General features: G+C 44.2%; 1 protein-coding gene across 2 annotated transcripts in view; it reads left to right on the top strand.

The window, feature by feature from the left end:
* Positions 1-11,769, top strand: part of PDSS2 (decaprenyl diphosphate synthase subunit 2) — a 21,032-nt gene extending 9,263 nt beyond the window's left edge. Inside the window, exons 5-8 of one of the 2 annotated variants that reach the window (XM_068123971.2) lie at positions 1,789-1,965; positions 8,458-8,583; positions 8,757-8,789; positions 11,278-11,769. In XM_068123971.2, the coding sequence (XP_067980072.2) occupies positions 1,789-1,965; positions 8,458-8,583; positions 8,757-8,789; positions 11,278-11,457 (516 nt within the window). In that variant the 3' untranslated portion in view covers positions 11,458-11,769. The remainder of the gene's footprint in view (positions 1-1,788; positions 1,966-8,457; positions 8,584-8,756; positions 8,790-11,277) is intronic. The other variant, XM_068123972.2, reaches the window with a different exon arrangement.
* The last annotated feature ends 10,331 nt before the right edge of the window (positions 11,770-22,100 follow it).

Genomic DNA, 22,100 nt, shown 5'->3' with positions numbered 1-22,100 from the left:
CTCTGTGTTCAACAGCATTTCCATATATCTTTTCCATCTTCCTTTAATTCCATCTGGGTCGACAACGATTTGTCCCACTTCATCCTTCAAGCAACTCACCCCCATTACATCACACCTCTCTTTCGCTATCTGCTTTGCAATCCTGAATACTGCTTTCTGACCCTCTTCCGAATCCAAGCGTTCTCCGAACATTTTCCTACATGCCTCCTGCGCCTTTGCTACCTCTTTCTTTGCAGCCTTCCTGGCTGCCTTATAACTTTCATGCTCTGCTGTTTCTGCTCCCATACCCTTCGCCTTCTGCCACTCCTTGAACCTCTTCCTCTTCTCGTCAATCCTCTTTCCAACTTCATCATCCCACCACCATGTTTCCGAGTGCCTCGGTGGTCCTTTTGTCCATCCACATACCTCACCAATGGCTCCCAACAGACTATCTTTCATTGACATCCAACCACTTTCAGGCTCAACCACATCAGCCTCGACCCTACTCAGCCTCTCTTTTAATGCCTCCCTTACTGTCACCTCTTTCAACCTCCACACCTTCATTCTCGGTTGGTACTTCACCCGCCGAGCTCTCCTCGCACCTTTCACCCTTATGTCGCAGACAACCAAGTGGTGCTGTGAAACAGCCTCCTCCCCCGGGATCACCTTTGTGTCCCGAAGGTACCCCCTATCTCGCCTACGCACCATCCGGTAGTCAACGGTTGTCGTCGACCCACCTGACGTGTATGTAACAAGCTTATTATCCTCTTTCTGGAACTGAGTATTACAAATCAACAAATCAGCTCCATCAGCAAACTCCAAAATCCTTTCACCTTCTCCATTTCTCACACCATATCCGTAACCCCCATGAACTCCATCAAAACCATCCATACTCCTTCCCACATGTCCATTTAGGTCTCCTCCTACCACAACGACTTCCTCATCTTTCACGTTTTCCATCAGCTTCTCTATCGCACACCAGAACTTGTCCTTCTCTTCATCGCTTCGACCAACCTGCGGAGCATATCCCGAGATGACGTTCACCAAGAGCTTTCCAATCATCATTTTCACCATCATCAACCTATCACTCACTCTAGTCACACTCACCACACTGTCTACAAACTCCTCAGAAAACAGGACACCAACACCATTCACGCCCTCCAGGCACCCTTGCCACATAAACTTGTATTTCTGTCCCTGCCTACCCTTCACCATTCTCACACCACTTCCCTTCCATCTCGTCTCTTGCACACAACATATGTCCACTCTTCTTCTGACCAATACTTCCACCACTTCTCCTGATCTCCCTGTCATTGTCCCTACATTCCATGTCCCAAACCTCAGAAACCGATCTCCACTTCGGGCTGTACCCTGCCCATATGTAGTTGTAATTGTCATGGTTCTCTTTTTAAGGCAATGTTTTTATGGCCGGATGCCCTTCCTGACGCCAACCCTCTTAGTCGTCTCTTACGACACGCAGGGATACGGTGTACCTATTCTAATCCAGGGTATACACTGGGAAACGTTTAAAACGTGGAAATTCTGGAAACGTCACCTTCAGACCTTTTGTCTCCATACATTCCTTCCACTTGTTCATCTTCTCCTTCAGTCCATCCATACTTTCTGTAATCAACACCAGATTGCAGAATAACAGAGGGAAAGGGTCAACTGCCAATGGCTGGCTTGAAATGATCCCGATCAGATGCTGCTTAACTGGGGACGAGGCAGGGAGGTTTCAAGGACTTGTATTTTGGAAGTAAGAGGCTAGAATAGAGATGACTGATTGTCCATTCTGCTTGGCTGCTGTAGGATGAGACGCAATTAGACAGAGAAATGTCAATGACGTCATGGATGCAGCAGGCTTACCTATCACATGGGGCTTTGCTGGCCAAGAGCTGCCAAGCTGCAGTTGAACTCTCCAATCACAGTGTGGATTTAAAGATAGCAGCTTTCACCTTTGGGCGTAACCTTGCGCTGGCTCATAAGGTGAGTGATTTACGAGCTGTCTGTTTATGGAATGTATGAGCTGTCTAGTTATGGATTTCATGACTTAGAGAGTTTAATTTGACAAAATTTCTGTTTTGGGCTGACGTGGTACCTGCATTGTGCAATACTCCACCCTGAACAGGAGTGTAAATTGCAGCTGCACATTCAGCTGTCATGTGCATATAAAATATGTGATTGTGCCTTTGAAAGAGTAAACCTATGGGAAGATACTTGGTGGACAGGTTGAGTGTGGGTGTCCTCCCCAACATTAGACCCTGGCTATAAATTAGGTTTGCTGCTGGTTTTTAGCTCACCTGAAACTAAGTTCAGGGGAGCTTATGTGATGGTGCGTCGTCCGTCTGTCAATCGGTCAGTAAATACTTGCAACTTCTTCTCCAAAACCGCTGAAGGGATTGTGACCAAACTTGGCACAAATGATACGTATTGTGTCGTGACTAAAGTTTGTTCAAAGTTCAAAGTGGATCCAGGTTATGACCCCCCCCCCCCCCCACCCCCCCCATCCCAAAATAGGAATTTGCTTTATCCACTGAAACTACACACTATTTTGATGAAACTTGACCACAACCTTCACCACCCGTGATGTACCGAAGTTTGTTCACGGCACTAAGAAAATCGAAGTCTAAGAGGGTCTACGGGGGGTCAAAGTGGGTCCAGGTTTGACTCCCCAAAATAGGTATTTGCTTTCTTCTCAGAAAATAAACATGCAATTTCCATTAATCTTGACAACAACCTTCACTACCCGTGCTGTACCAAAGTTTGCTCACAGCATAAAAAAAAATCTGCCCCTTTGGGTGTCTACGGGGCGGGAGGGGGGCGGGCGTTTATTCAAATGACGCGTTTCCCTCCGAAATAGGTGTTTGCTTTCTTCTCAGAAACTACACACAATTTCAATAAAACTTCACCACAACCTTCATCACCCGTGATGTACCAATGTTTGTTCAAGGCATTAGAAAAATTGGGGTCTGAGGAGGTATACGGGGTTGGGGGAGGGGGTGGGGGGGTTGCCACCCAAAATAGGTATTTTTTTGTTTGTTTGTTTTAAGTCTTATGATTATATTAGTATGATTCTACCTGCTGCCCTGTCTTCTAGCAACCATTGAAATTTGTTTTAAAACCTTTCGTCTGTGCAGTATACTGTTTATTCTACCAGGTGAGCGCCAGCAGTATTGCCCCTATGTTTAGGTAATGTGATTATGTGTTTTTGAGTGGATAACTAAATATAATATGTGATAACTAAATTGGATTTATCAACTTAAATGAAAAGATAGTGTTGTGTTGTAGGGCGTACGAACTAGCGAGCATGTGAAGGCCAGTTAGCATGGTTTGTGTGTTTGTGTAGAATGAATGATCGTTTTAAGGCCATTTTCCCCGCTAGAGCGAAGGTTAGCTGTGCGGGCCCCATGACGATCATGGTTCCCTGTTTGAGGCAATGTTTTTATGGCCGGATGCCCTTCCTGACGCCAACCCTTGGTCACGCTCTTCGATGCGCAGGGATATGGTGTACACACCATGATCATTCATCCCAGCAAGCTGGTACTCAAATTTGCCGACCTCGGAAGGATGACAGGCTGAGTCAACCCCCCTGGCGTTAATTCAGCGATCGACCGGGATTCGAACCCAGGATCCTAGGATCCCAAGCCAGCACCATAACCGCTAAGCCAACACCAGGCTTGTGCACTTGTGCACACTGTGCATGCATGTGTAGGTTGGAACATTTTCTCTAACCAGGGATCCATTCGTGTGAAGTTTATGTTTTTATATGTGCCCTGACGGGCGGTATAATTGACATAAGGTTTAGATAGGGAAGTGTAATTCTTGTGTGTCCCCTCTGTAAAACCAGACAAGGCACCAAGCAAGGAAAGAAGAGGGCTGCATTTCGATGTGTTGCCAGTTCATGTGTGAGCCTATTAAACCCCTTTGAATACAAGGAGTCTGGCACGGCACTGGCCATCACAAGAGCAAACTGAAAGGTGGCACGTCATTGGTTTGGGCAGTGCCGGTGTGTGTCCACATGACGACAACACGATGGCTGTGATGTGCCACCTTATTGGCTGGTGCCGCCTCCTGTGTGAGGGACGCTTGAAGGAGGGAATAAAAGGCTGAGCATGGAAGTGTTAAGTCGGGGTTTTGAGGTTGTTATCAGAGTCAGATCAGGTGGAGACCAGTGTAGTGACTGGAGAGTTTGGGATGGTGCTTGGAGAGCAGAGCAGCATAGAGGAGAGTTTTGTGAACCTACCCGTGCCTCCATGGATCTCTCCTGTGCTGCCTGAACTGGAGCCTGCTCACCCAAATCCTCAAGTCCTTCCCTTGTTTTGCCCTTGTGTGTGATTGCATTTGAGGACTGTGGGCCTTTGGACTTCTATCTCTGTACCTGTATTAAGTGTGTGTATTTGTTCATTAGTTTTGGTCTGTCTTTCATCGTGGATTCCCAGTTGGTTGTCTCATGCTAATAAACCTGTTATTCCTTAAGGAAGCGTGTCACTTACTTCCTGACCCCGCTCATGCGTGGACCATTTTAGCCCATTTGGAGGAGACATAATTTGTGTAAAAATATATAAATAAATGTATTTTTAAAAATATTAAGAATAATAATCATAAATAAATAAAAAATACTTGGTTTAAGAGACCGGAGGGATTCAGATCCTGTCTGGGGGAAGAAACTGCATTCTCTGCCCGAGCGCAGTTTCATTTAATTTGGCCATTCGCGAAGCCCATTGCTTCAACGTGGCAAGCCTGCGCTCGTGACTCCGTTGATGCGGCAATAGTATAATATTGTTACGGAACCCAACGTCTGCCTCTGTTCCCCTGATCAAGGGGGGATTAGTCCCCTCGTTTATGACTGACCGACGTGGTCCCTGACGCTGTACAGCGACCTCCGGAAAGGCCGGTGGCACAGCCCCGTTCGTACCACGGACAGATGTCAATTGCCGAGCGGTTTTAGCAACCGCGGCATGAACTATTAACAGAAACTAGACCCGATCCTTGAACGTTGGCCAAATCGTGCCACAGGTATTCAATTTGGAAAAGACAAAGACGACGGATGTGAAGAAGAAGAAGACAAAAAGGGTTTGAAATACGACTACAATTTATTACTACTATTTACAACCAAAAGAAACCAAGGAGGAGGAAGGATAATACAATAAAGACAGAAGGAATCAAGGAGACACAGTGCAAATTAGCTTACCTATAAACAGTCTTACTTAACCCAGGACAGAACAAACAAAGACAGACTCACACGAATGGGGAATGAAGGCAGGAACGATTGGCTTGAAGGAGAGGATGGTCCAGGTGGTCCACAGAGCTGGAAGGATGCGGGTCCTGTTCGTGTAAACGGCAAGGCTCGAGGTGAGCGGCCGCCGACCCTCCTCAATCTGGTTCGCACGGCGGCATTGCTTCGTAGCAGCGGGTCGAAACTGCCGTCAAAGCTCAACTCAACTGCGGTGGACTCAGCTGCGGTGGACTCAGCTGCGGTGGACTCAGCTGCGGTGGACTCAACTGTGGTGGACTCAACTGCGGTGGACTCCTCACTCATCTGCTTAAGCAGTCCCTCCCAACCCCCTTTTATGAGGCGCGTGGCGATCAAGCCGCCGGCCTTTTGGAAACGCCCATCGGGTCGCTCTCCGCAGTGCCGATTGGTGGGCACGGGCTCTCTGGCTCCACCCTTGATGACGATGGGCGGGCACGCCCCTCTTCCCCGAGCTGACCACACCGTAATGGCGGCAAATGCAGTTGGCAATCGAGGCTTTGGGAATGGGAATGAAAGGGAATGGAAATGAAAGGGAATCTACTCTATTTGAATTCGGTGCAAGGGAGTATTAATTAATGGAAGACAAAGCCTTAACCTAATACACAGAATAAGGAAATAACTACCAACAAGCAGGAAATCTATGATTGGCTAACGCGATTGTATATGACCTAACTAAGGGACGCCCTTTGACCTTTATACACAACTGGAGGAAGGAGGGTGATATTTTTACAACAATAAAAAAACACAATTCTCATTTCCACAACAATATCAATGATTCTATACAATGGATATACAGTCACGTGAAAAAGTAAGTACACCCCATGTAAAGTTTTGACTTTTTCAACATATTTCAACATACAGCTATTTGATCTTCATTTCAACAATATTGATAGATAAAGGTGATATAATATAACAAACTAGCAGAAGTACCCGGCATTGCCGGGCGGGGTAGGGGAGGGGAACGGGGGGAGGGCGAGCCCCTTGGTAAAGCGAGCGATTTTTTTTTTTTCATAGCGTCGTAGTGTCATCGCTTTCATAGCGTTTCATAGCGTCATAGCGTTCATAGCGTTCATAGCGTTCATAGCGTTTCATAGCGTCATAGCGATTTGCTTTTTCATAGCGTCATAGCGTTCATAGCGTTTCATATCGTTCATAGCGTTCATAGCGTCATCGCGTTCATAGCGTTTCAGAGCGTCATAGCGATTTTTTTTTTCATAGCGTCATAGCGTCATATCGTTCATAGCGTTCATAGCTTCATAGCGTTTCATAGCGTCATAGCGTCATATCGTTCATAGCGTCATCGCGTTTCATAGCGTCATAGCGATTTTTTTTTTTCATAGCGTCATAGCGTTCATAGCGTCATAGCGTCATCACGTGATCGCTCTGAGCGAATCAGCGCCCACCTGCTCTGATTCCGTTAATTCCATGCGCTGAGGTAAATATGAATAAAAAATATGGATCGTCAAATATTTTGAGTTCGGCCATGTTCGTCCCAGGCTCAATGGCCATGTCTATGCCAAATATCAAGCACGTAAGCCTCTCCGTTTAGGAGTCTATCGGGAACATTACACACACACACACACACACACTTTCACACACACAAACTGTGTTTTATATATATAGATATCATGAAACATTTACATTTTGTAGTCCATTGTATAATTTAAATAAATATAAATGCAAATTTCGCATGTGGAAAAAGTAAGTACACCCCAAAATTTATCACTACTTCAAAAACCTAAAATTAGAATCAGGTGCACCAGCTCAGGTGCAAATGATTAGAACATCGTTGGAGAGGATCTTGGAGGAACCTGTCTTATTTAAACCTCAGACATTTAGTTTGGTTTGCTCTTTGTTGTTGAAGTGTGCGGCGTCACCATGCCTAGATCAAAAGAGTCTGAGGCCTTCAGAAAGAAGGTTATAGATGCCTACGAGTCTGGGAATGGATTTAAAAAGATCTCCAAACAATTTGAAATCAATCATTCGACTGTCCGGAAGATCATCTACAAGTGGAGAAGATTCCAAACAACTGCCAACTTGTTCAGGCCAGGCCACCCCAGCAAGTTCAGCCCGAGAGCAGACCGCAAGATGCTGAAAGAAGTCTCTAAGAACCCCAGAATGTCATCACGGGACCTACAGGTATCTCTTGCCACTCTTGATATCAAAATGCACGAGTCTACCATTAGAAAGAGGCTGCACAAATTTGATCTACATGGGAGGTGTGCCAGGAGGAAACCTTTGCTGTCCAGAAAGAACTTCAGGCAAGACTAAAGTTTGCCAATGGACACCTTGGCAAAGACCAGCACTTCTGGAACAATGTGCTCTGGACAGATGAGTCAAAGGTAGAGCTATTTGGCCACAGTACCAGAAGACATGTTTGGCGAAAACCAAAGACAGCATTTGGCCACAAGAACCTGATACCAACTGTAAAGCATGGTGGTGGAAATATTATGGTTTGGGGCAGCTTTGCTGCATCAGGGCCTGGGCAGCTCACCATTATATAATCCACTATGAATTCTTCATTGTACCAGAGGGTGCTTGAGGATAATGTGAGGCCATCTGTCGGAAAGTTGAAGCTCAACCGAAGGTGGACCTTGCAACATGACAATGACCCTAAACATACCAGTAAATCCACCAAGGAATGGCTGAAAAGAAAGAAATGGAGGGTTCTGGAATGGCCAAGTCAAAGCCCGGATCTAAATCCCATCGAGATGCTGTGGGGGGATTTGAAACGAGCTGTGCATGCAAGAAACCCCTCAAACATCGCACAGCTGAAAGAATTCTGCATGGAGGAGTGGGCAAAAATTTCTCCCCCGTCGATGTCGGAGACTGGTAGACAGTTATAAGAAACGCCTACTTGAGGTTGTTTCTGCCAAAGGGGGCAATACCACCTCTTAGAGCCAAGGGTGTACTTACTTTTTCCACTTGCGGAATTTGCATTTATGTTTATTTAAATTATACAATGGACTACAAAATGTAAATATTTCATGATATTTGTTATATTATATCACCTTTATCTATCAATATTGTTGAAATGAAGATCAAATAGCTGTATGTTGAAATATGTTGAAAAAGTCAAAACTTTACATGAGGTGTACTTACTTTTTCACGTGACTGTAATACCCTTTTCCTGATCACTAATGGATATTTTTCAAAGGTTAATCAGTGCTTTGATGCCTGGGTTGATTCACTGACCCACTCTGACATTAAAACCCTTTTAACAGTTGCAGTCGGACTTACAGCAATTTACGGAAGGGGGTTCAGAATCTGTTGGGATCCTACAGTCTGCGCCGCTGGTGTTGTTGAGGCAGAGCATGGACTTTGAAACATGGAGGGAGCTCCTTAAGGCGGTAAGATCTGCTTAAACTATGTGTCTTCCTCTCCTAATCCCCTCTGCCCCCCTCACTCCCCACCCTTATGCAGCTGCAGCCGCATCGCTACCTTTCCTCTTCATCCCAATGTATGCGCTGCACCTGATGTCTTTGCACTTTATTGCATGACCCTAGTTTCTGATGCTTTACAGGCTACACACAAGGGACATGTGGACTATCAGCAGGTAAGATTTCTGCCCAAATGACCCTCCATCTCTTATATCTCATACACATGCCAGAATAACACCATTTGGTGGTTTTGCATTTATTTTGTGAAAATTTTTAACATGGAGATAAATGCAAAAATGGAATAAAATGAATGGTAAAAATATATGTATATATCGTGGGGTCGAGGAGTGGGGGGAGGGCTTATAAAAAAGGTTACATTGTTGCTTGAAATTGGAAGTATCGTGCTTTGGCTAAACTCTGGGATTTTAAAACTTTATTTTCACCTCTTGATGTACTGTACTTCATCATGTTTGTTTTTATCGCTTATTCACTTAGTCATCCACAAAAGCGCATGTGCTGTTTCGGAGTCCACATGTGATCAAACTTGCTGCTTAGTGAGGTCGGTCATGTCCACGAATGAAATGTAGAGTATATGTTTGTGTAAGAATTTCTTTTTGTATACATCGTCGAGGCTCGTGTAAGAGCTGGCACACTGAATGGATCAGGACGTAACAGACAAAACAGGACACAAAACACGCGTGCGTAGAGAAGGAAACTTGAGGAGGAAAAACTGGAAAATTAGTGGGGATTTGTGTGGGGTTAATGAGGGTAAAAAAGATGATGGTTTTGGATTGGGGACGATCCGAGATGGCATTGAACAGCAGTCTTGGAGACCTGAAGGGTCGAATGAGATTGAAGAGGATGGGGGAAAAAGAGGAACATACGAGTGGAGGTGAGCAGTCATCTGGGATTTGGGTAGTTTTACCAGGAGAGAGTTGATGGTGGACCATGTGATACTGTAGAAACATGGAAAAGAGGGAGATGGGGAGTGACAAATCATGGAAAGAGCAGAGGGTGCAAGACCAGAAGGGGGGCAGTATAAATCAGAGACCACTGGCCTGTCTGCCATGGCGAGGTGATAAGCCCATTGACTCGGCTTCAGTGTGGAAGATTCCAATGGTTTTGAAAGCCTTGTTTTCCACGCCATCGAGCTGAGCAAGATGTGAACTGGCCCAAAGAGGAGTGCAGTACTTCATCGAGCTGCGGATGAAGGCCTTGTTGGTTTAGGTGTTCCAAGGGAGGGTGCCCAGTTTGAGGTTGGCTTTGGAGGCCAACTTTGAAATGTGGTTTGTCCAAGAAAGATCATGGCTTTGCCTGCATGTCCAAATCTTAAGAAAGTAGTAAGACCCAGGAGTTTGAATGACTGAACTTCCTCAAGAGGATTGTTAAGAAAGTAGATGAGGGGCGGGGGAGGGATGGCCAGACGGTTTGCCAGAAGTATATGGGGGTAATTAACTGGAGATGTCAGAGGGGTGCATACACAGTGTGTGAGCATGCATGTGTGTGCATTCACACGGTAGGTTTTGGGGTTATCTACATATGTATACATGGGATGGTGTTGGGATAGTGTTTGGCAGGTCCAATAATGCTCCTTTTATTACCTGCGACATGTTACAGGTCTACAAGAGTTTCTCGTTGCTGTTTTTGGGATTCTTGTTCAGATAGACTTTTGAAATGTGCATCCATTGGTCAGCCAATCCCTGGTGTTGGGCTAGCGGCTAGGGTGCCGGCTTAGGATCCTAGGATCCTGGGTTCGAATCCCGGTCGATCACTGAATTAACGCCAGGGGGGTTGACTCAGCCTGTCATCCTTCCGAGGTCGGCAAATTGAGCACCAGCTCACTGGTAATTCCCTGCTTGTCGTTAAAGGCGGCAAAAAGGGTTGGCGTCAGGAAGGGCATCCGGCCGTAAAACATTGCTTCAAAAAGGGGACCGAAAAACAACAACAACCACGGTTCCCGAAAAAGGCCAACCCCCGCTTGCGGGGAAAAATGGCCTCTAGAGGTGGTTTTTATCCATTGGTCAGCCAGCTGCTGGACCACACCCATATCTGTTGCTTGACTCCACCCACCATAGTACCAAAACGAAATGACATGGCCGCCATCTTTTTTTCCTGGTGGGACTAACACAGGCCTGTAGGCCTCTACTGATTATACAATGCCCAGGTTTGTTGCGTCAGATTTCCATTGGCTTTGTTTGGGTCGAGTGTTGTTGACGATGAAGGACTTTAGAGTGGAAGTAAAAGATGTCGGAGATGTTCGGCATCTGAGTCGATCCTTTATGCCAACCAAGACAAACCAAACCTGCTCGTCTTGCTTCCGGTTGGACCTGGTTCTGGAAAACCCTCGATCAACCCAAGCTCAAGCATATTCACATATTACGTGAAAGGGAAAATGATGCCGCTGCAGGACCCCGAAAAATTTAATCGTATGTCGAAGTTACTTAGTTAATCGGCCTTACCAGGGTTTAAGCAAAGGGACTATAATGTTGGGTATTTGAATACTGATAAGTTAATTTACCATGTAACTTAGAGTTAAAGCTGAATGACTTTATTTCTCTAAATTCGGAACTGCCTCGTATCCTGGCTATTAACTATATTAAAGTATTTTTCATGTTTTTTTCATTTTTATCCGCCCTCCCCCATTCCCCAAAAACGCATTGCCAGTTGTGCTCCACCACAGGCCTGCAGGACGTGCTTCACGAAGTCACGCAGTTGTGCCATCACCATGGTGACCTGGCATTGCAGGCCTTACAGGCTTTCCCTGAATCGGAGGCCCGTATTGCCTTGGAAACGCTCGTTTATACGCTCACGCCTTCTGAGCTCTCGCAACCCGAGCTGCCGTAACGATGTTTAATTGGAATCAATGGCTGGCTTTGCAAACCCAGGTTCAAGTGCTCAACTCCTGGCTTGACGTCGCTCATTAGGTGATCCATGCTGATACCCGCTTCCCAGCCACTGAACTGGTGCTTTTTGCTGCCAAGAAAAGGAGATTCTTATAAAATGTTCATGTAAATTAGTGCATATTTAGAATATTGTATATGATTCTATTTCATATTCAGTTGTATGAATATTGAGTGATTAGTATGAACACTTCACAATTGGGGTGGATACAGTGACATCTGACGGTATTGAAAATACATTCAGTCCTGTCTCCCATATTTATATACGAGCAAAAGTAGCCAGCGTGGCCAGGCAATGCAGGGTCGATTTGTGCCAGGAATAAGAAGAGACGGGAGGGGGCGAGGGAGAGGAGGGGAAGGAATGGGGGAGGTGAGAAGGAGGGAGGGGAGGGGAAGAGAGAGGGAGGGGAATGGGGGAGATGGAGGGAGTGGGAGAGGGGGCAGGGAGGGGGAGAGTAGGAGGAGAAGGGAGGGGGGGAAGACGAGGGAAGGGGTAGCTTGATGGAGAGGAATGGGAGGGAGAGGAAGGGGAAGAGGGGGGAAATGTGAGGGGGATAGGGAAGGGGGGAAGAGCAGGGAAATGGGGGAAGAGGGGGGAGGAGGAATGGGGAGAGTAGAAGGGGAGTGGAGGGGGGAAAAGTGAGAGGGGATAGGGGGGCGTGTAGGATGGGGGAGGAAAAGGGAGGGAGGAGGCTGAAGGAGGGGATGATAAGGGAGGGGAAACAGGAATGGAGAGGGGGAGCAAAGGGGGGAGGGGAGGAGAGGGTTCTGAAAACCTGTCGGATAAAACAGATACCATCTATTTATCATGTGAGCAATAATGGCAAAATTTCCCTCTTCTCCTCTGCACTGTATTCTCCATATGTGAGGGTTGGCAGACTGATGTGATACATGTTGTGACAACTCGGTGTGTGTGTGTGTGTGTGTGTGTGTGTGTGTGTGTGTGTGTGTGTGTGTGTGTGTGTGTGTGTGTGTGTGTGTGTGTGTGTGTGTGTGTGTGTGTGTGTGTGTGTGTGTGTGTGTGTGTGTGTGTGTGTGTGTGTGTGTGTGTGTGTGTGTTCTGATTCAATGGCCACAGAATCTGACCCACAGTGCTTTCAATTGGCATCAAGTGTGACCTTTCCTCCAGCATGGTTTTTCACTTTGACTTGCCCCCACCCCAATACCCCACGCTCCTTACAACCCCACCCCTTCCGAACGTTATCCCCAAGTGCGGGTTCACCTGGGCGACCAGGTATCTCCCCCACTTCACTTTCTACCCCCACGGTCTCTTTTCCCCCTACCCCCTAACTCACAAACCCCCTCCAGATCCCACCCATTCCCCTACAACTCCTCCCCACTCCCTCACACCCCTCCCTCACACCCTTACCTTCCTCCCATATGTTCAGAATTCCCCAGGTGTAGTGTAGAACACGAATCTCATCTAGTTATATCAAAATGGACAAGCATGTGCTATTATCGGGATAAATACTTCCATCAGCGAGGCCTCAAAATTGTACGATTCTCCCAAATTCTACGATATCATCACGGTGTATAATCCCTCAAAAACGTCAAATTTCCCCCAAACTTATTTTAGCGCAAATGTAGCATCCACAGGTGCATCCATTAGTATAATCACGTGTAACATAAGATAAACCACGCAGGAAACGTGTCATCTTGCCTGCATGTCCAATGTCCATGCATGTAATCACTTGGTACGTTTATCTGCAGAACGCACAGAACGATGTAATTTCATTTTTAAACATGTTTTTCACCAGATTTGTTTTAATCTCATGTGGAGCACTTGGAGGGACATCTAAAAATGTAAATACGAGTTGAGTAGACCTTACAAATAAGCAGTCCCAAAGAGGACAGTCAAATTGTTCACAAATTCAACGCGACACAAAAAACAGCAACCACAAATATTTACCTTCAGTTTTCTATAAAAGTGAAAATTCAGCGAAATGTGCAAACCAGGGCAAGCAAACAAAATGTCAGACTTTCACTTGCAAAGCTACAATTCAACATGGAGGAGATCCCAACATGATGTTTGATTTGAGTTTTTTTTTAATAAGTATATTTTTATCGGTGTATTTATATAATGAAAGTAGATCGCACAAAAATGTGAATCTATGTGATCTCGTGTAATAACAAACTGTGTGCGTAAAAACGAAAAGGGAGCGCTGTCTACTGTATCGCCATGACTTGCAAAAGAAGCCTGAAAGGCGCTCGCTAAGCAGCTTAAGCACTCTAAAAATAATGTTGAAATGCTTGGAGTGTCCCACAATGTATGAATTAGACAAATGAACACATTTAATAGTTGGAACTGCTGCTGAGGTCAATTCCACAGTTAATTTTTTGAAATTCGGTTCAGGTGAAGAGATACTCGATCTTTGCGGAAATTAAATAAAGACACGAATACTGTGTTTATAAGCATTGTCATGTATGCAGGAATACAGCGATTCGTAGGTATGAAGATCACCTATATTACCATTCGTAGACATGAAGCTTTATTATGCAGACACCGACCTGTTCTGAGGTAAGGCATACTTGAGTTGAGCGAACAAAATGGCAGAATTAATATCCCAAGCTGAGCGACCTGAATGCAGGCTGACGAAAGGTAAGCCTGTTGGCGTAAATGATCTTCTAAAACACACCCCAACACAGTCTTCATTCATACAATCCCTTGGAGGTCGTGAAGTATGCGTGAAAAGTTTGGGGCCTCTAGGTTTCATGGTTTGGAGTTATGAAGGAGACACACACACACACACACACACACAACACTGCTTTTTATTATTATAGATTTGTTTAATAAGAGATGGTAGTATGCTTTCTTCCAAATTGTCTAGTCCGAGTTCAATTCCTGCTGGAATAGGATCCATTTTAATCTCATCCTGGTGCACCTCTGTTCGTAGAGCAATCCTTCATGTATGCCATCCAGCTGCACCATATCCCAGGAAGAGCTTGTTGGAGGTAAAAATCCTGTGAAATATTGAACAGAGTTGGCCATCTGTGTGGTATTCTGGCTAATTTCCTGATTTTCTGATTTTTGTGTGTAAATACTGTACTAAGATTCAAGCACAGTGTGAAGTGGCTTCATGCGATGACGAGACCAGGTGCAATACCTAATATCAGAGGGTCATTACCAATTCAACTGGTGATTTAATTTTTGAAATGACCAATCTGATTATAGCTTGATTATTTTGCAATTAGATCAGATTGAAAATAATATTGATGAAAATCCTCAATATTGCATTTGAATCCCCAGTGTCGAGGATGCTAGCTCATTATTCTCAAAATTAGGCCAACTTACGCATTCTCCGTGTAGTGTTGAAGATTCTGATTCAAAATCGATTTGAATTTTCCAAATTTTCATTACATTCTTTTCATAACAAAATCGAATTTTCATTACAATCTAATATACTGGATCCTTTTGTCGGACAATTGAATTCAAACGGTGCAAGTTATTTTTACATCGCTCTATCAAATGGAAACTTCTCATAGACATTCATGGGATGTCATAAAATATCTACCATATAAAACCCAATGTCAATTTATACGTTTGTGTGTTTGTCTGCCCCCCTTCATAAAGGTAGGTTTTAACGGCCAATGCTTAACACGAATGCGTGTTCCCCACGGCCTATTTTTGAGGATAAAACAAACTCGAAAAACATTTTCCATAAAAAGGTAATTACGTCTCTTCTATTGGAATTGTAGACGGCGGCTTGCAAACCGAGCCTCGATGGCGGTGTACAGAAGCGTTTTTTTTTTTTTTTAATAACAATAAATAGAAGGCGCAGGGACGTGAAATTCACTGCACGTGATGTGCAACGCGCGTAGAGTAAAACGAGTGTTCGTTTACATCCGTATGATGTCAAATAAATAAAGAAGATATAAGCATACCTGACACTAGGCCCAGGCTTCAGACTTTAGCACGCTCACGAGACTGCTCCGTTGAATAAACTGGTCCAACCCGTCATTTTTGAAGGGCATTTTGCTAGTAATTGAATAAGGACTACTTAAAGTTGACTATTCCTCAAATGCTGTATAAATCGTAACTCTCCTAGGAAACATAGCCGTGGTTGGCACTTTCACCATGTCTATGACATGTCTATGATTAATCGAGGATGGCACATGATTCTGTCTGTTCGAGTTGGTCATAAGGAAGAAGCCTATTCATTTTGAGGTCAAAAGGTCAACATCAGCCAAATGTCAATAACTTTGCCGAATTTCTAAAATCATCAATTTTCAGCCGATTGACTTGATGTTTCAAGAGGATTTACATACCAGATTGCTTAATTCAACCACCAATTATTTGAGGTCGAAAGGTCAAACATAGGCCAAATTTCTAAAATTGTCAATTTTCATCCTATTGACTTGAATTTTGAATAGGATTTGCACATCAGCTCACTGAAGCGAACCACCAATTATTCTGAGGTCAACATGGGCCAAAGGTCAACAACTTGGGTGTATTTTCTAAAATCCTCAATTTTCATCTGATTGACTTGAAATTTGAATACGATTTGGTCCTTGAATTCAACTGCCAATTTTTTAAAGGTCAAATTTGTCTGAAGAATTTCACAAGTATTGTGCTCTGCACGATGTCCTTCTTGGTTGTCTGTCTGTGAACAGGATATCTCAAAAAGTTGTGGACAGATTCGTACTGAATTTGGTGGACAGGTTGGGAGTGTGACATGGATGAAATGATTAGATGTTGGTGAGGATCCTGGGTCTATAGTTTTAAAATTTTTCTTCAATATTGAGAGATGGAACTAAATATGATATCTATCATATAAAACTGTGTGTGTGTGTGTGTGTCCGTCGCCCTTCATCAGGGTAGGTTTTAAAGGCTATGAGTAGTGCTTTAGTAGGGATTTGTGTGTGTGTGTGGGGGGGGTGGGGGCGGGGGTTAATAGGCAATCTTTGCACAAGACTGTGTGTCCACTGGTTAAAAGACCTAAAAGACTCTGAGGACCCAATGGACCCCAAATACACACACAGCAAAAAAATTTGCTGCACATGATGTGCTGCACAAGACTTGGTCCTCATTTGCTGCAAAACTGTTCCAACCCGTCATTTTTGACGGACTTTATACAAATACATCAAAAATGACGGGTTGTAACAGTTTTTGATGGTACAGCCACGTGAGCGTGCCAAAGTCTGAAGTCTGGGCCTAATGTCAGGGGTGCTTATATTGTGGCGGTTACCCTATGTGCAGGTAACCGCATGTGGCGGTTACCTTATTTGAGCATAATACACGTGCACGGGCCTGTTGGACTTGTGGTTGTGCGGACGTGACGCACGCGCGGTTGCCGGAGCCACGCCCTCCGAAGAGGGCTTTTGGCTTTATATAAGCGTGCCGACTTCCGTTCGAGTTTAGTGTGCTGGATCTTGCTGTTACAATAAACCATCTTCGAACCCGACTAATGGCCTCGTTCTCTCGCCTTCCGCGACTCCTAAAATATCATATTTATTGTCGCACCGCGGAGAGAAAGGGGGACTATGGTTTTCCCCTCCGTCCGTGAGTGAGTGCGTGCGTGCGTAAGCGAAGGACGGCATTCGAATTTGGTGTGTGGGTGCAACCCACGTCAAAATCCAAGATGGCCGCCGCCATGTATGTCTGACGCCATGTACTGTATGTCTGAACCTTGTGAGAGGAATATCTTGAAAAATAAGCGAAGTACCAACTTCTAATCTGGTGTGTGGGTGTACCTAGGCATAAGGAAGAACCCTATTGAAAATTGGGTCGCCACGTCAAAATCCAAGATGGCCGCCGCTATGTATGTCTGAACCTTGTGAGCTGAATATCTTGAAAAATAAGCGAAGTACCAACTTCTAATCTGGTGTGTGGGTGTATCTAGGCATAAGGAAGAACGCTATTGAAAATTGGGTCGCCACGTCAAAATCCAAGATGGCCGCCGCCATGTATGTCTGAACCTTGTGAGCTGAATATCTTGAAAAATAAGCGAAGTACCAACTTCTAATCTGGTGTGTGGGTGTATCTAGGCATAAGGAAGAACGCTATTGAAAATTGGGTCGCCACGTCAAAATCCAAGATGGCCGCCACCATATATATGTCTGAACCTTGTGTGTGGAATATCTTGAAAAATAAACGAACTACTAACTTATAATCTGGTGTGTGGGTGTATCTACGCATAAGGGAGAACGCTATTGAAAATTGGGTCGCCACGTCAAAATCCAAGATTGCCGCCTTGCGTCTTCCACTTTGTCAACTCGCATCACTTCACCGACGGAGGACCTAGGCGTAACGCTTGTTTATTAGATTAGACATCCTACAGATGTAAATGAACACTTGTTTCACTCTGTGCGCATTGCACATCATGTGCAGCAAATTTCCCCTCCCTGTGCCTTGTATTTATTGTTATTTTAAAAATACCGCTTCTGTATACCGACCTTGAGGCTCAGTTTGCAAGCCTTGAGGCTCAGTCCAAGATGGCCGCCGCCATGTATGTCTGACGCCATGTACTGTATGTCTAAACCTTGTGAGAGGAATATCTTGAATCTACAAATCTACAATTCCAATGTAAGAAAGAAAAAGAACCACCTTTCCTTTCGAGGCCATTTTTCCCCACAAAGGATGACAGGCTGAGTCAACCCCCCTGGTGTTAATTCAGCGATCGACCAGGATTCAAAACCAGGATCCTCGGATCCCAAGCCGGCACCCTAACCACTTAGGCAACACCAGGCTACAATTCCGATATAAGAGGCATAATTACTCTTCTTTTGGGTCTTCGGAATCCTTCGGATATTTTATGTCCTTGGGGTATTTTGTGTCCTCTGGGTCATTTGGGTCCACAGTGTCTTCAGAGTCTTTTAGGTCTTCAGGGTCTTTGTGATCTTTTGGGTCTTAGGGTATTTTGGGTATTCGGGGTCTTGGTGGGTCTTTGGGGAATTTTGGGTCTTCAGGGTCTTGGTGTCTTTGGGGTATTTTGGGTTTTCAGAGTCTTTTCGGTCTTTTATGTTCTCTGGATCATTTGGGTCCTTGGGGTCTTTAAGGGTCTTTGGGGTATTTTGGGTCTTCGGGGTATTTAAGGGTCTTTGGGGTATTTTTGGTCTTCAGGGTCTTTTGGGTGTTTAAGGGTCTTCGGGACATTTAAGGGTATTTGAGGTATTTTGGGTCTCTGGGGGTGTTTATGGGTTTTCGGGGGTATTTTGTTTTTTCGGCATCTTCAAGGGTCTTTGGAGTCTTTGTGGTATTTTGGGTCTTTAAGTGTCTTGGGGGTTTTGGGGTATTTTGGGTCTTTGTTGTCTTTTGGGTCTTTAACAGTCTTCAGGGTGTTTGGGGCCTATTGGGTCTTCAGGGTCTTTTGTGTTTTTGGGGGCTTCTGGGTATTTTGGGGCATCGGGGTTGTTTGTGTCTTTTGGATCCTCTGGGTATTTTGGGTGTTTGGGGTCCATTGAATCTTCAGGGTCTTTTCGGTCTTTGGGACTTTGGGGTATTTTGAGTCTTCATGGCCTTTTGGGTCTTCGGGGTATTTTGTATCTTCAGAGTCCTTGGGGTTCTTCTGAGTCATTGGGGTCTTTTGGGTCCTCTTTGTCATTTGGGTCCTTGGGGTTGTTTTGGGTCTTTTGGATACTTGGGGTCTTTTGGATCCTCGGGACCTTTTGGGTCTTTTCAGTGTTTTGGGTCTTTTCAGTGTTTGGGATCTTTTGGGTTTCGGGGTATTTTTGGTCTTTAACAGTCTACAGGATGTTTGGGGTCCATGGGTCTTCTCAGTCTTTTAACCAGTGGACACAGTGGTGTGCAAAGATTGCCCATTAAATTTTACAAACTTTTTTTTTTTTTTTACAAACAGGATTTTTTTTTTCTTACAAACAACAACCCCTCTTTGGGCCGGTGCTCCTGCCTCACACCTAGCTCGACTTCACGCTGTTGAAACCAAAGCTTTCAGAATCATTGGAATCTCCTGCGATGAAGCTAATTCCGAGGGCCTTTCACTCACCGCAGGCAGGTTGGTGGTCTTTCTGTCTTCTACCGACTCCTCTCCGGCCTTGCTCCCCCAGCTCTCTCTGTGCTCTGTCCCCCAAATATTCCTACAGGTCGCACAAGATCTGCCTGCAACCCTCTTGTGGTTAAACTGCCAAAATCTGGGCTCTCTGCTCACCTTCACCCTTTTTTTCCCCGCCTCTGGAACAAACTCCCCCACTCCCTTCAATCCCACCCCTCCCTCCAGGTCTTTAAAACAGCTGTTCACCACCATCTTCTATCTTCCCCCATCCAAAACTTTGATCTTTTCTACCCCCACTAATGCACCCCAGATACACCTTTTCGAAATTCCAACTTCTTTCCTGGAAGTCCTTGCAGTGTCCATATGTTTTATACCTCTCCCACCTCCCACCAAGCCCTCTCCCTCCCACAGTTCTCTCGATGTCCCTGCTCTCAAATGTTGTGTTTGTGTCCTTCGCCCTCTCTCCCCATCTTGTCCACCGCTCCCCTTATTTTGTGTTTTATGTGTTGGTTTGTGTCTGTTTGACTTTTTGTGTGATTAATGTTCGCTCTTTCATGAGCCTCGATCTTGTATACCCAAAAAAACCACAGGATTTTTTTATTTTTTTTTACAAACAGCATTTTTTTTTTTTTTTACAAACAGGATTTTTTTTGTTTTTTTTACAAACAGGATTTTTTTTTCTTTTACAAACAACACAGGATTTTTTTATTTTTTTTCACAAACACGATTTTTTTTTTTTTTTATAGACAACACAGGATTTTTTTTTTTTTTTTTACAAACAACAGGAATATGTGTCACCATTTTATAGGAGCTTCCAGGAAAGGTCATGCAGATCAACGTTTTCATAACAAAGTTATTCCAAAACAAAAAGCTGCAGGGCCTCCCAGGCCAATAGAGTGCATCCCAGGGTTAGTCATTTTATTCTAAATTTATTTCAGGCAATATAAGACAACAATTTATATAATCGTTTCGAAACACTAAAATGATCCAATGTTCTTTCTGACAAAAAGAAAAGAAGAAAAAATGAAATTTTCATGGGCCAGGGACAAACCAAAGTATTAATCTTCAGTTAAAATAAGATCGAATTCATTTAAAATGATTTTTGCATTTAGAGACAGATTCATACATGAACGAAATTAAAAAGAAAGAAAGAGACGTGATTTTCCGACTAAAGTGCCCTTTTTCTGTCCCACACCCCCTACCTACACACACTTGATATCAAAATGGCGCACATACAGGGTATAAGACCGGGACGCGTTTTGGTCTATAGAGGGTTCAGTTGTCAAAGAAACAGATGAGACCATCTAGTGGAGATGCTGCCGGAAGACCTGCAGAGCACCGTTAACCACAAATGCATTCAATCTGGACGATGAAAACCCGAACATTATTGTGTGTGGCAGGTACGTTATTGTGTGGCAGGTATGTTGATTAATAAGTGAAAAAGTTCACTTTCTTATCATGTCACCTATTGTAATGCTACAGACCAGTCTAAATTAAAGTTGTGAGCATCTTTTGCATGCATTGAGTTATGGGTGGAGATCACAAAATGTAATTTCTCCTAAAAGTGTTCTGATGGTGGATCAAGGTTGATTAAACATTTGTTTCAGAGGAAATGGTGCAATACATTTAAACCAAAAAATCTCCTCCTTTAACTTGCAGTTTCGAAACCATGACACCATTACCATGAAACCATGACTATGACACAATTACCATGACCATGACAATGACACAATTACCATGAAACATGACCATGACACCATTACCATGAAACCATGACTATGACACAATTACCATGACCATGACAATGACACAATTACCATGAAACATGACCATGACACCATTACCATGAAACCATGACACCATTACCATGAAAGGGAATGCACCTTTATGCAAATGCACTATTACCATGAAAGGTAATGCACCTAATAAAGGTGGGCAATCTCACCTGCACCATGACACCATTACCATGAAAGCATGACCATGACACCGTTACCATGAAACCATATAATACCATGAAACCATGACACGACCATGAAACCATGACACCGTTACCATGAAACCATGACACCATTACCATGAAAATATGATCATGAAACCATGACACCATTACCATGAAACCATGACACCATTACCATGAAACTATGATCATGAAAGCATGAAACCATGACACCATTACCATGAAACCATGACACCATTTAATACCATGACACTATGACCATGACCATGACACCATTACCATAAAACCATGAACATGATCATGACACCATTACCATGAAACCATGACCATGACACCATTACCATAAAACCATGACCATGACGAGCAGACACAGACCATCACCACCCAAAGAGTCTTTACCAATCAAAAGAACCTTTGATGATGAGGCTTTTGTTTAACTTTTGTATAATTGCAGATAACTTTTTTTTGGTCTATTTTTTCGGACCATCGGGCCCCTTTTTTTTATTTTTCGGACCATCGGGCGGACACCCCCGCTGATGGTGATTAGGCGGTGTAGCAGCATAATTGCTATAAAAAATCTCGAGAACGTAATATTTCCGAACCGCATTTTGCAGAGCTAATTATCTATGAGGAGGAAATTTTACATGATTATAGAATCGTTTTTTTTTGAAGATAACACAA

The sequence above is a fragment of the Myxine glutinosa genome, chromosome 8, assembly GCF_964187855.1.
Source record: "Myxine glutinosa chromosome 8, kmMyxGlut1.1, whole genome shotgun sequence".
In the NCBI taxonomy this organism is placed as follows: Eukaryota; Metazoa; Chordata; class Myxini; order Myxiniformes; family Myxinidae; genus Myxine; species Myxine glutinosa.
The sequence above is the reverse complement of the archived record's forward strand: the minus strand, read 5'-3'. Positions and strand labels throughout refer to the sequence as shown.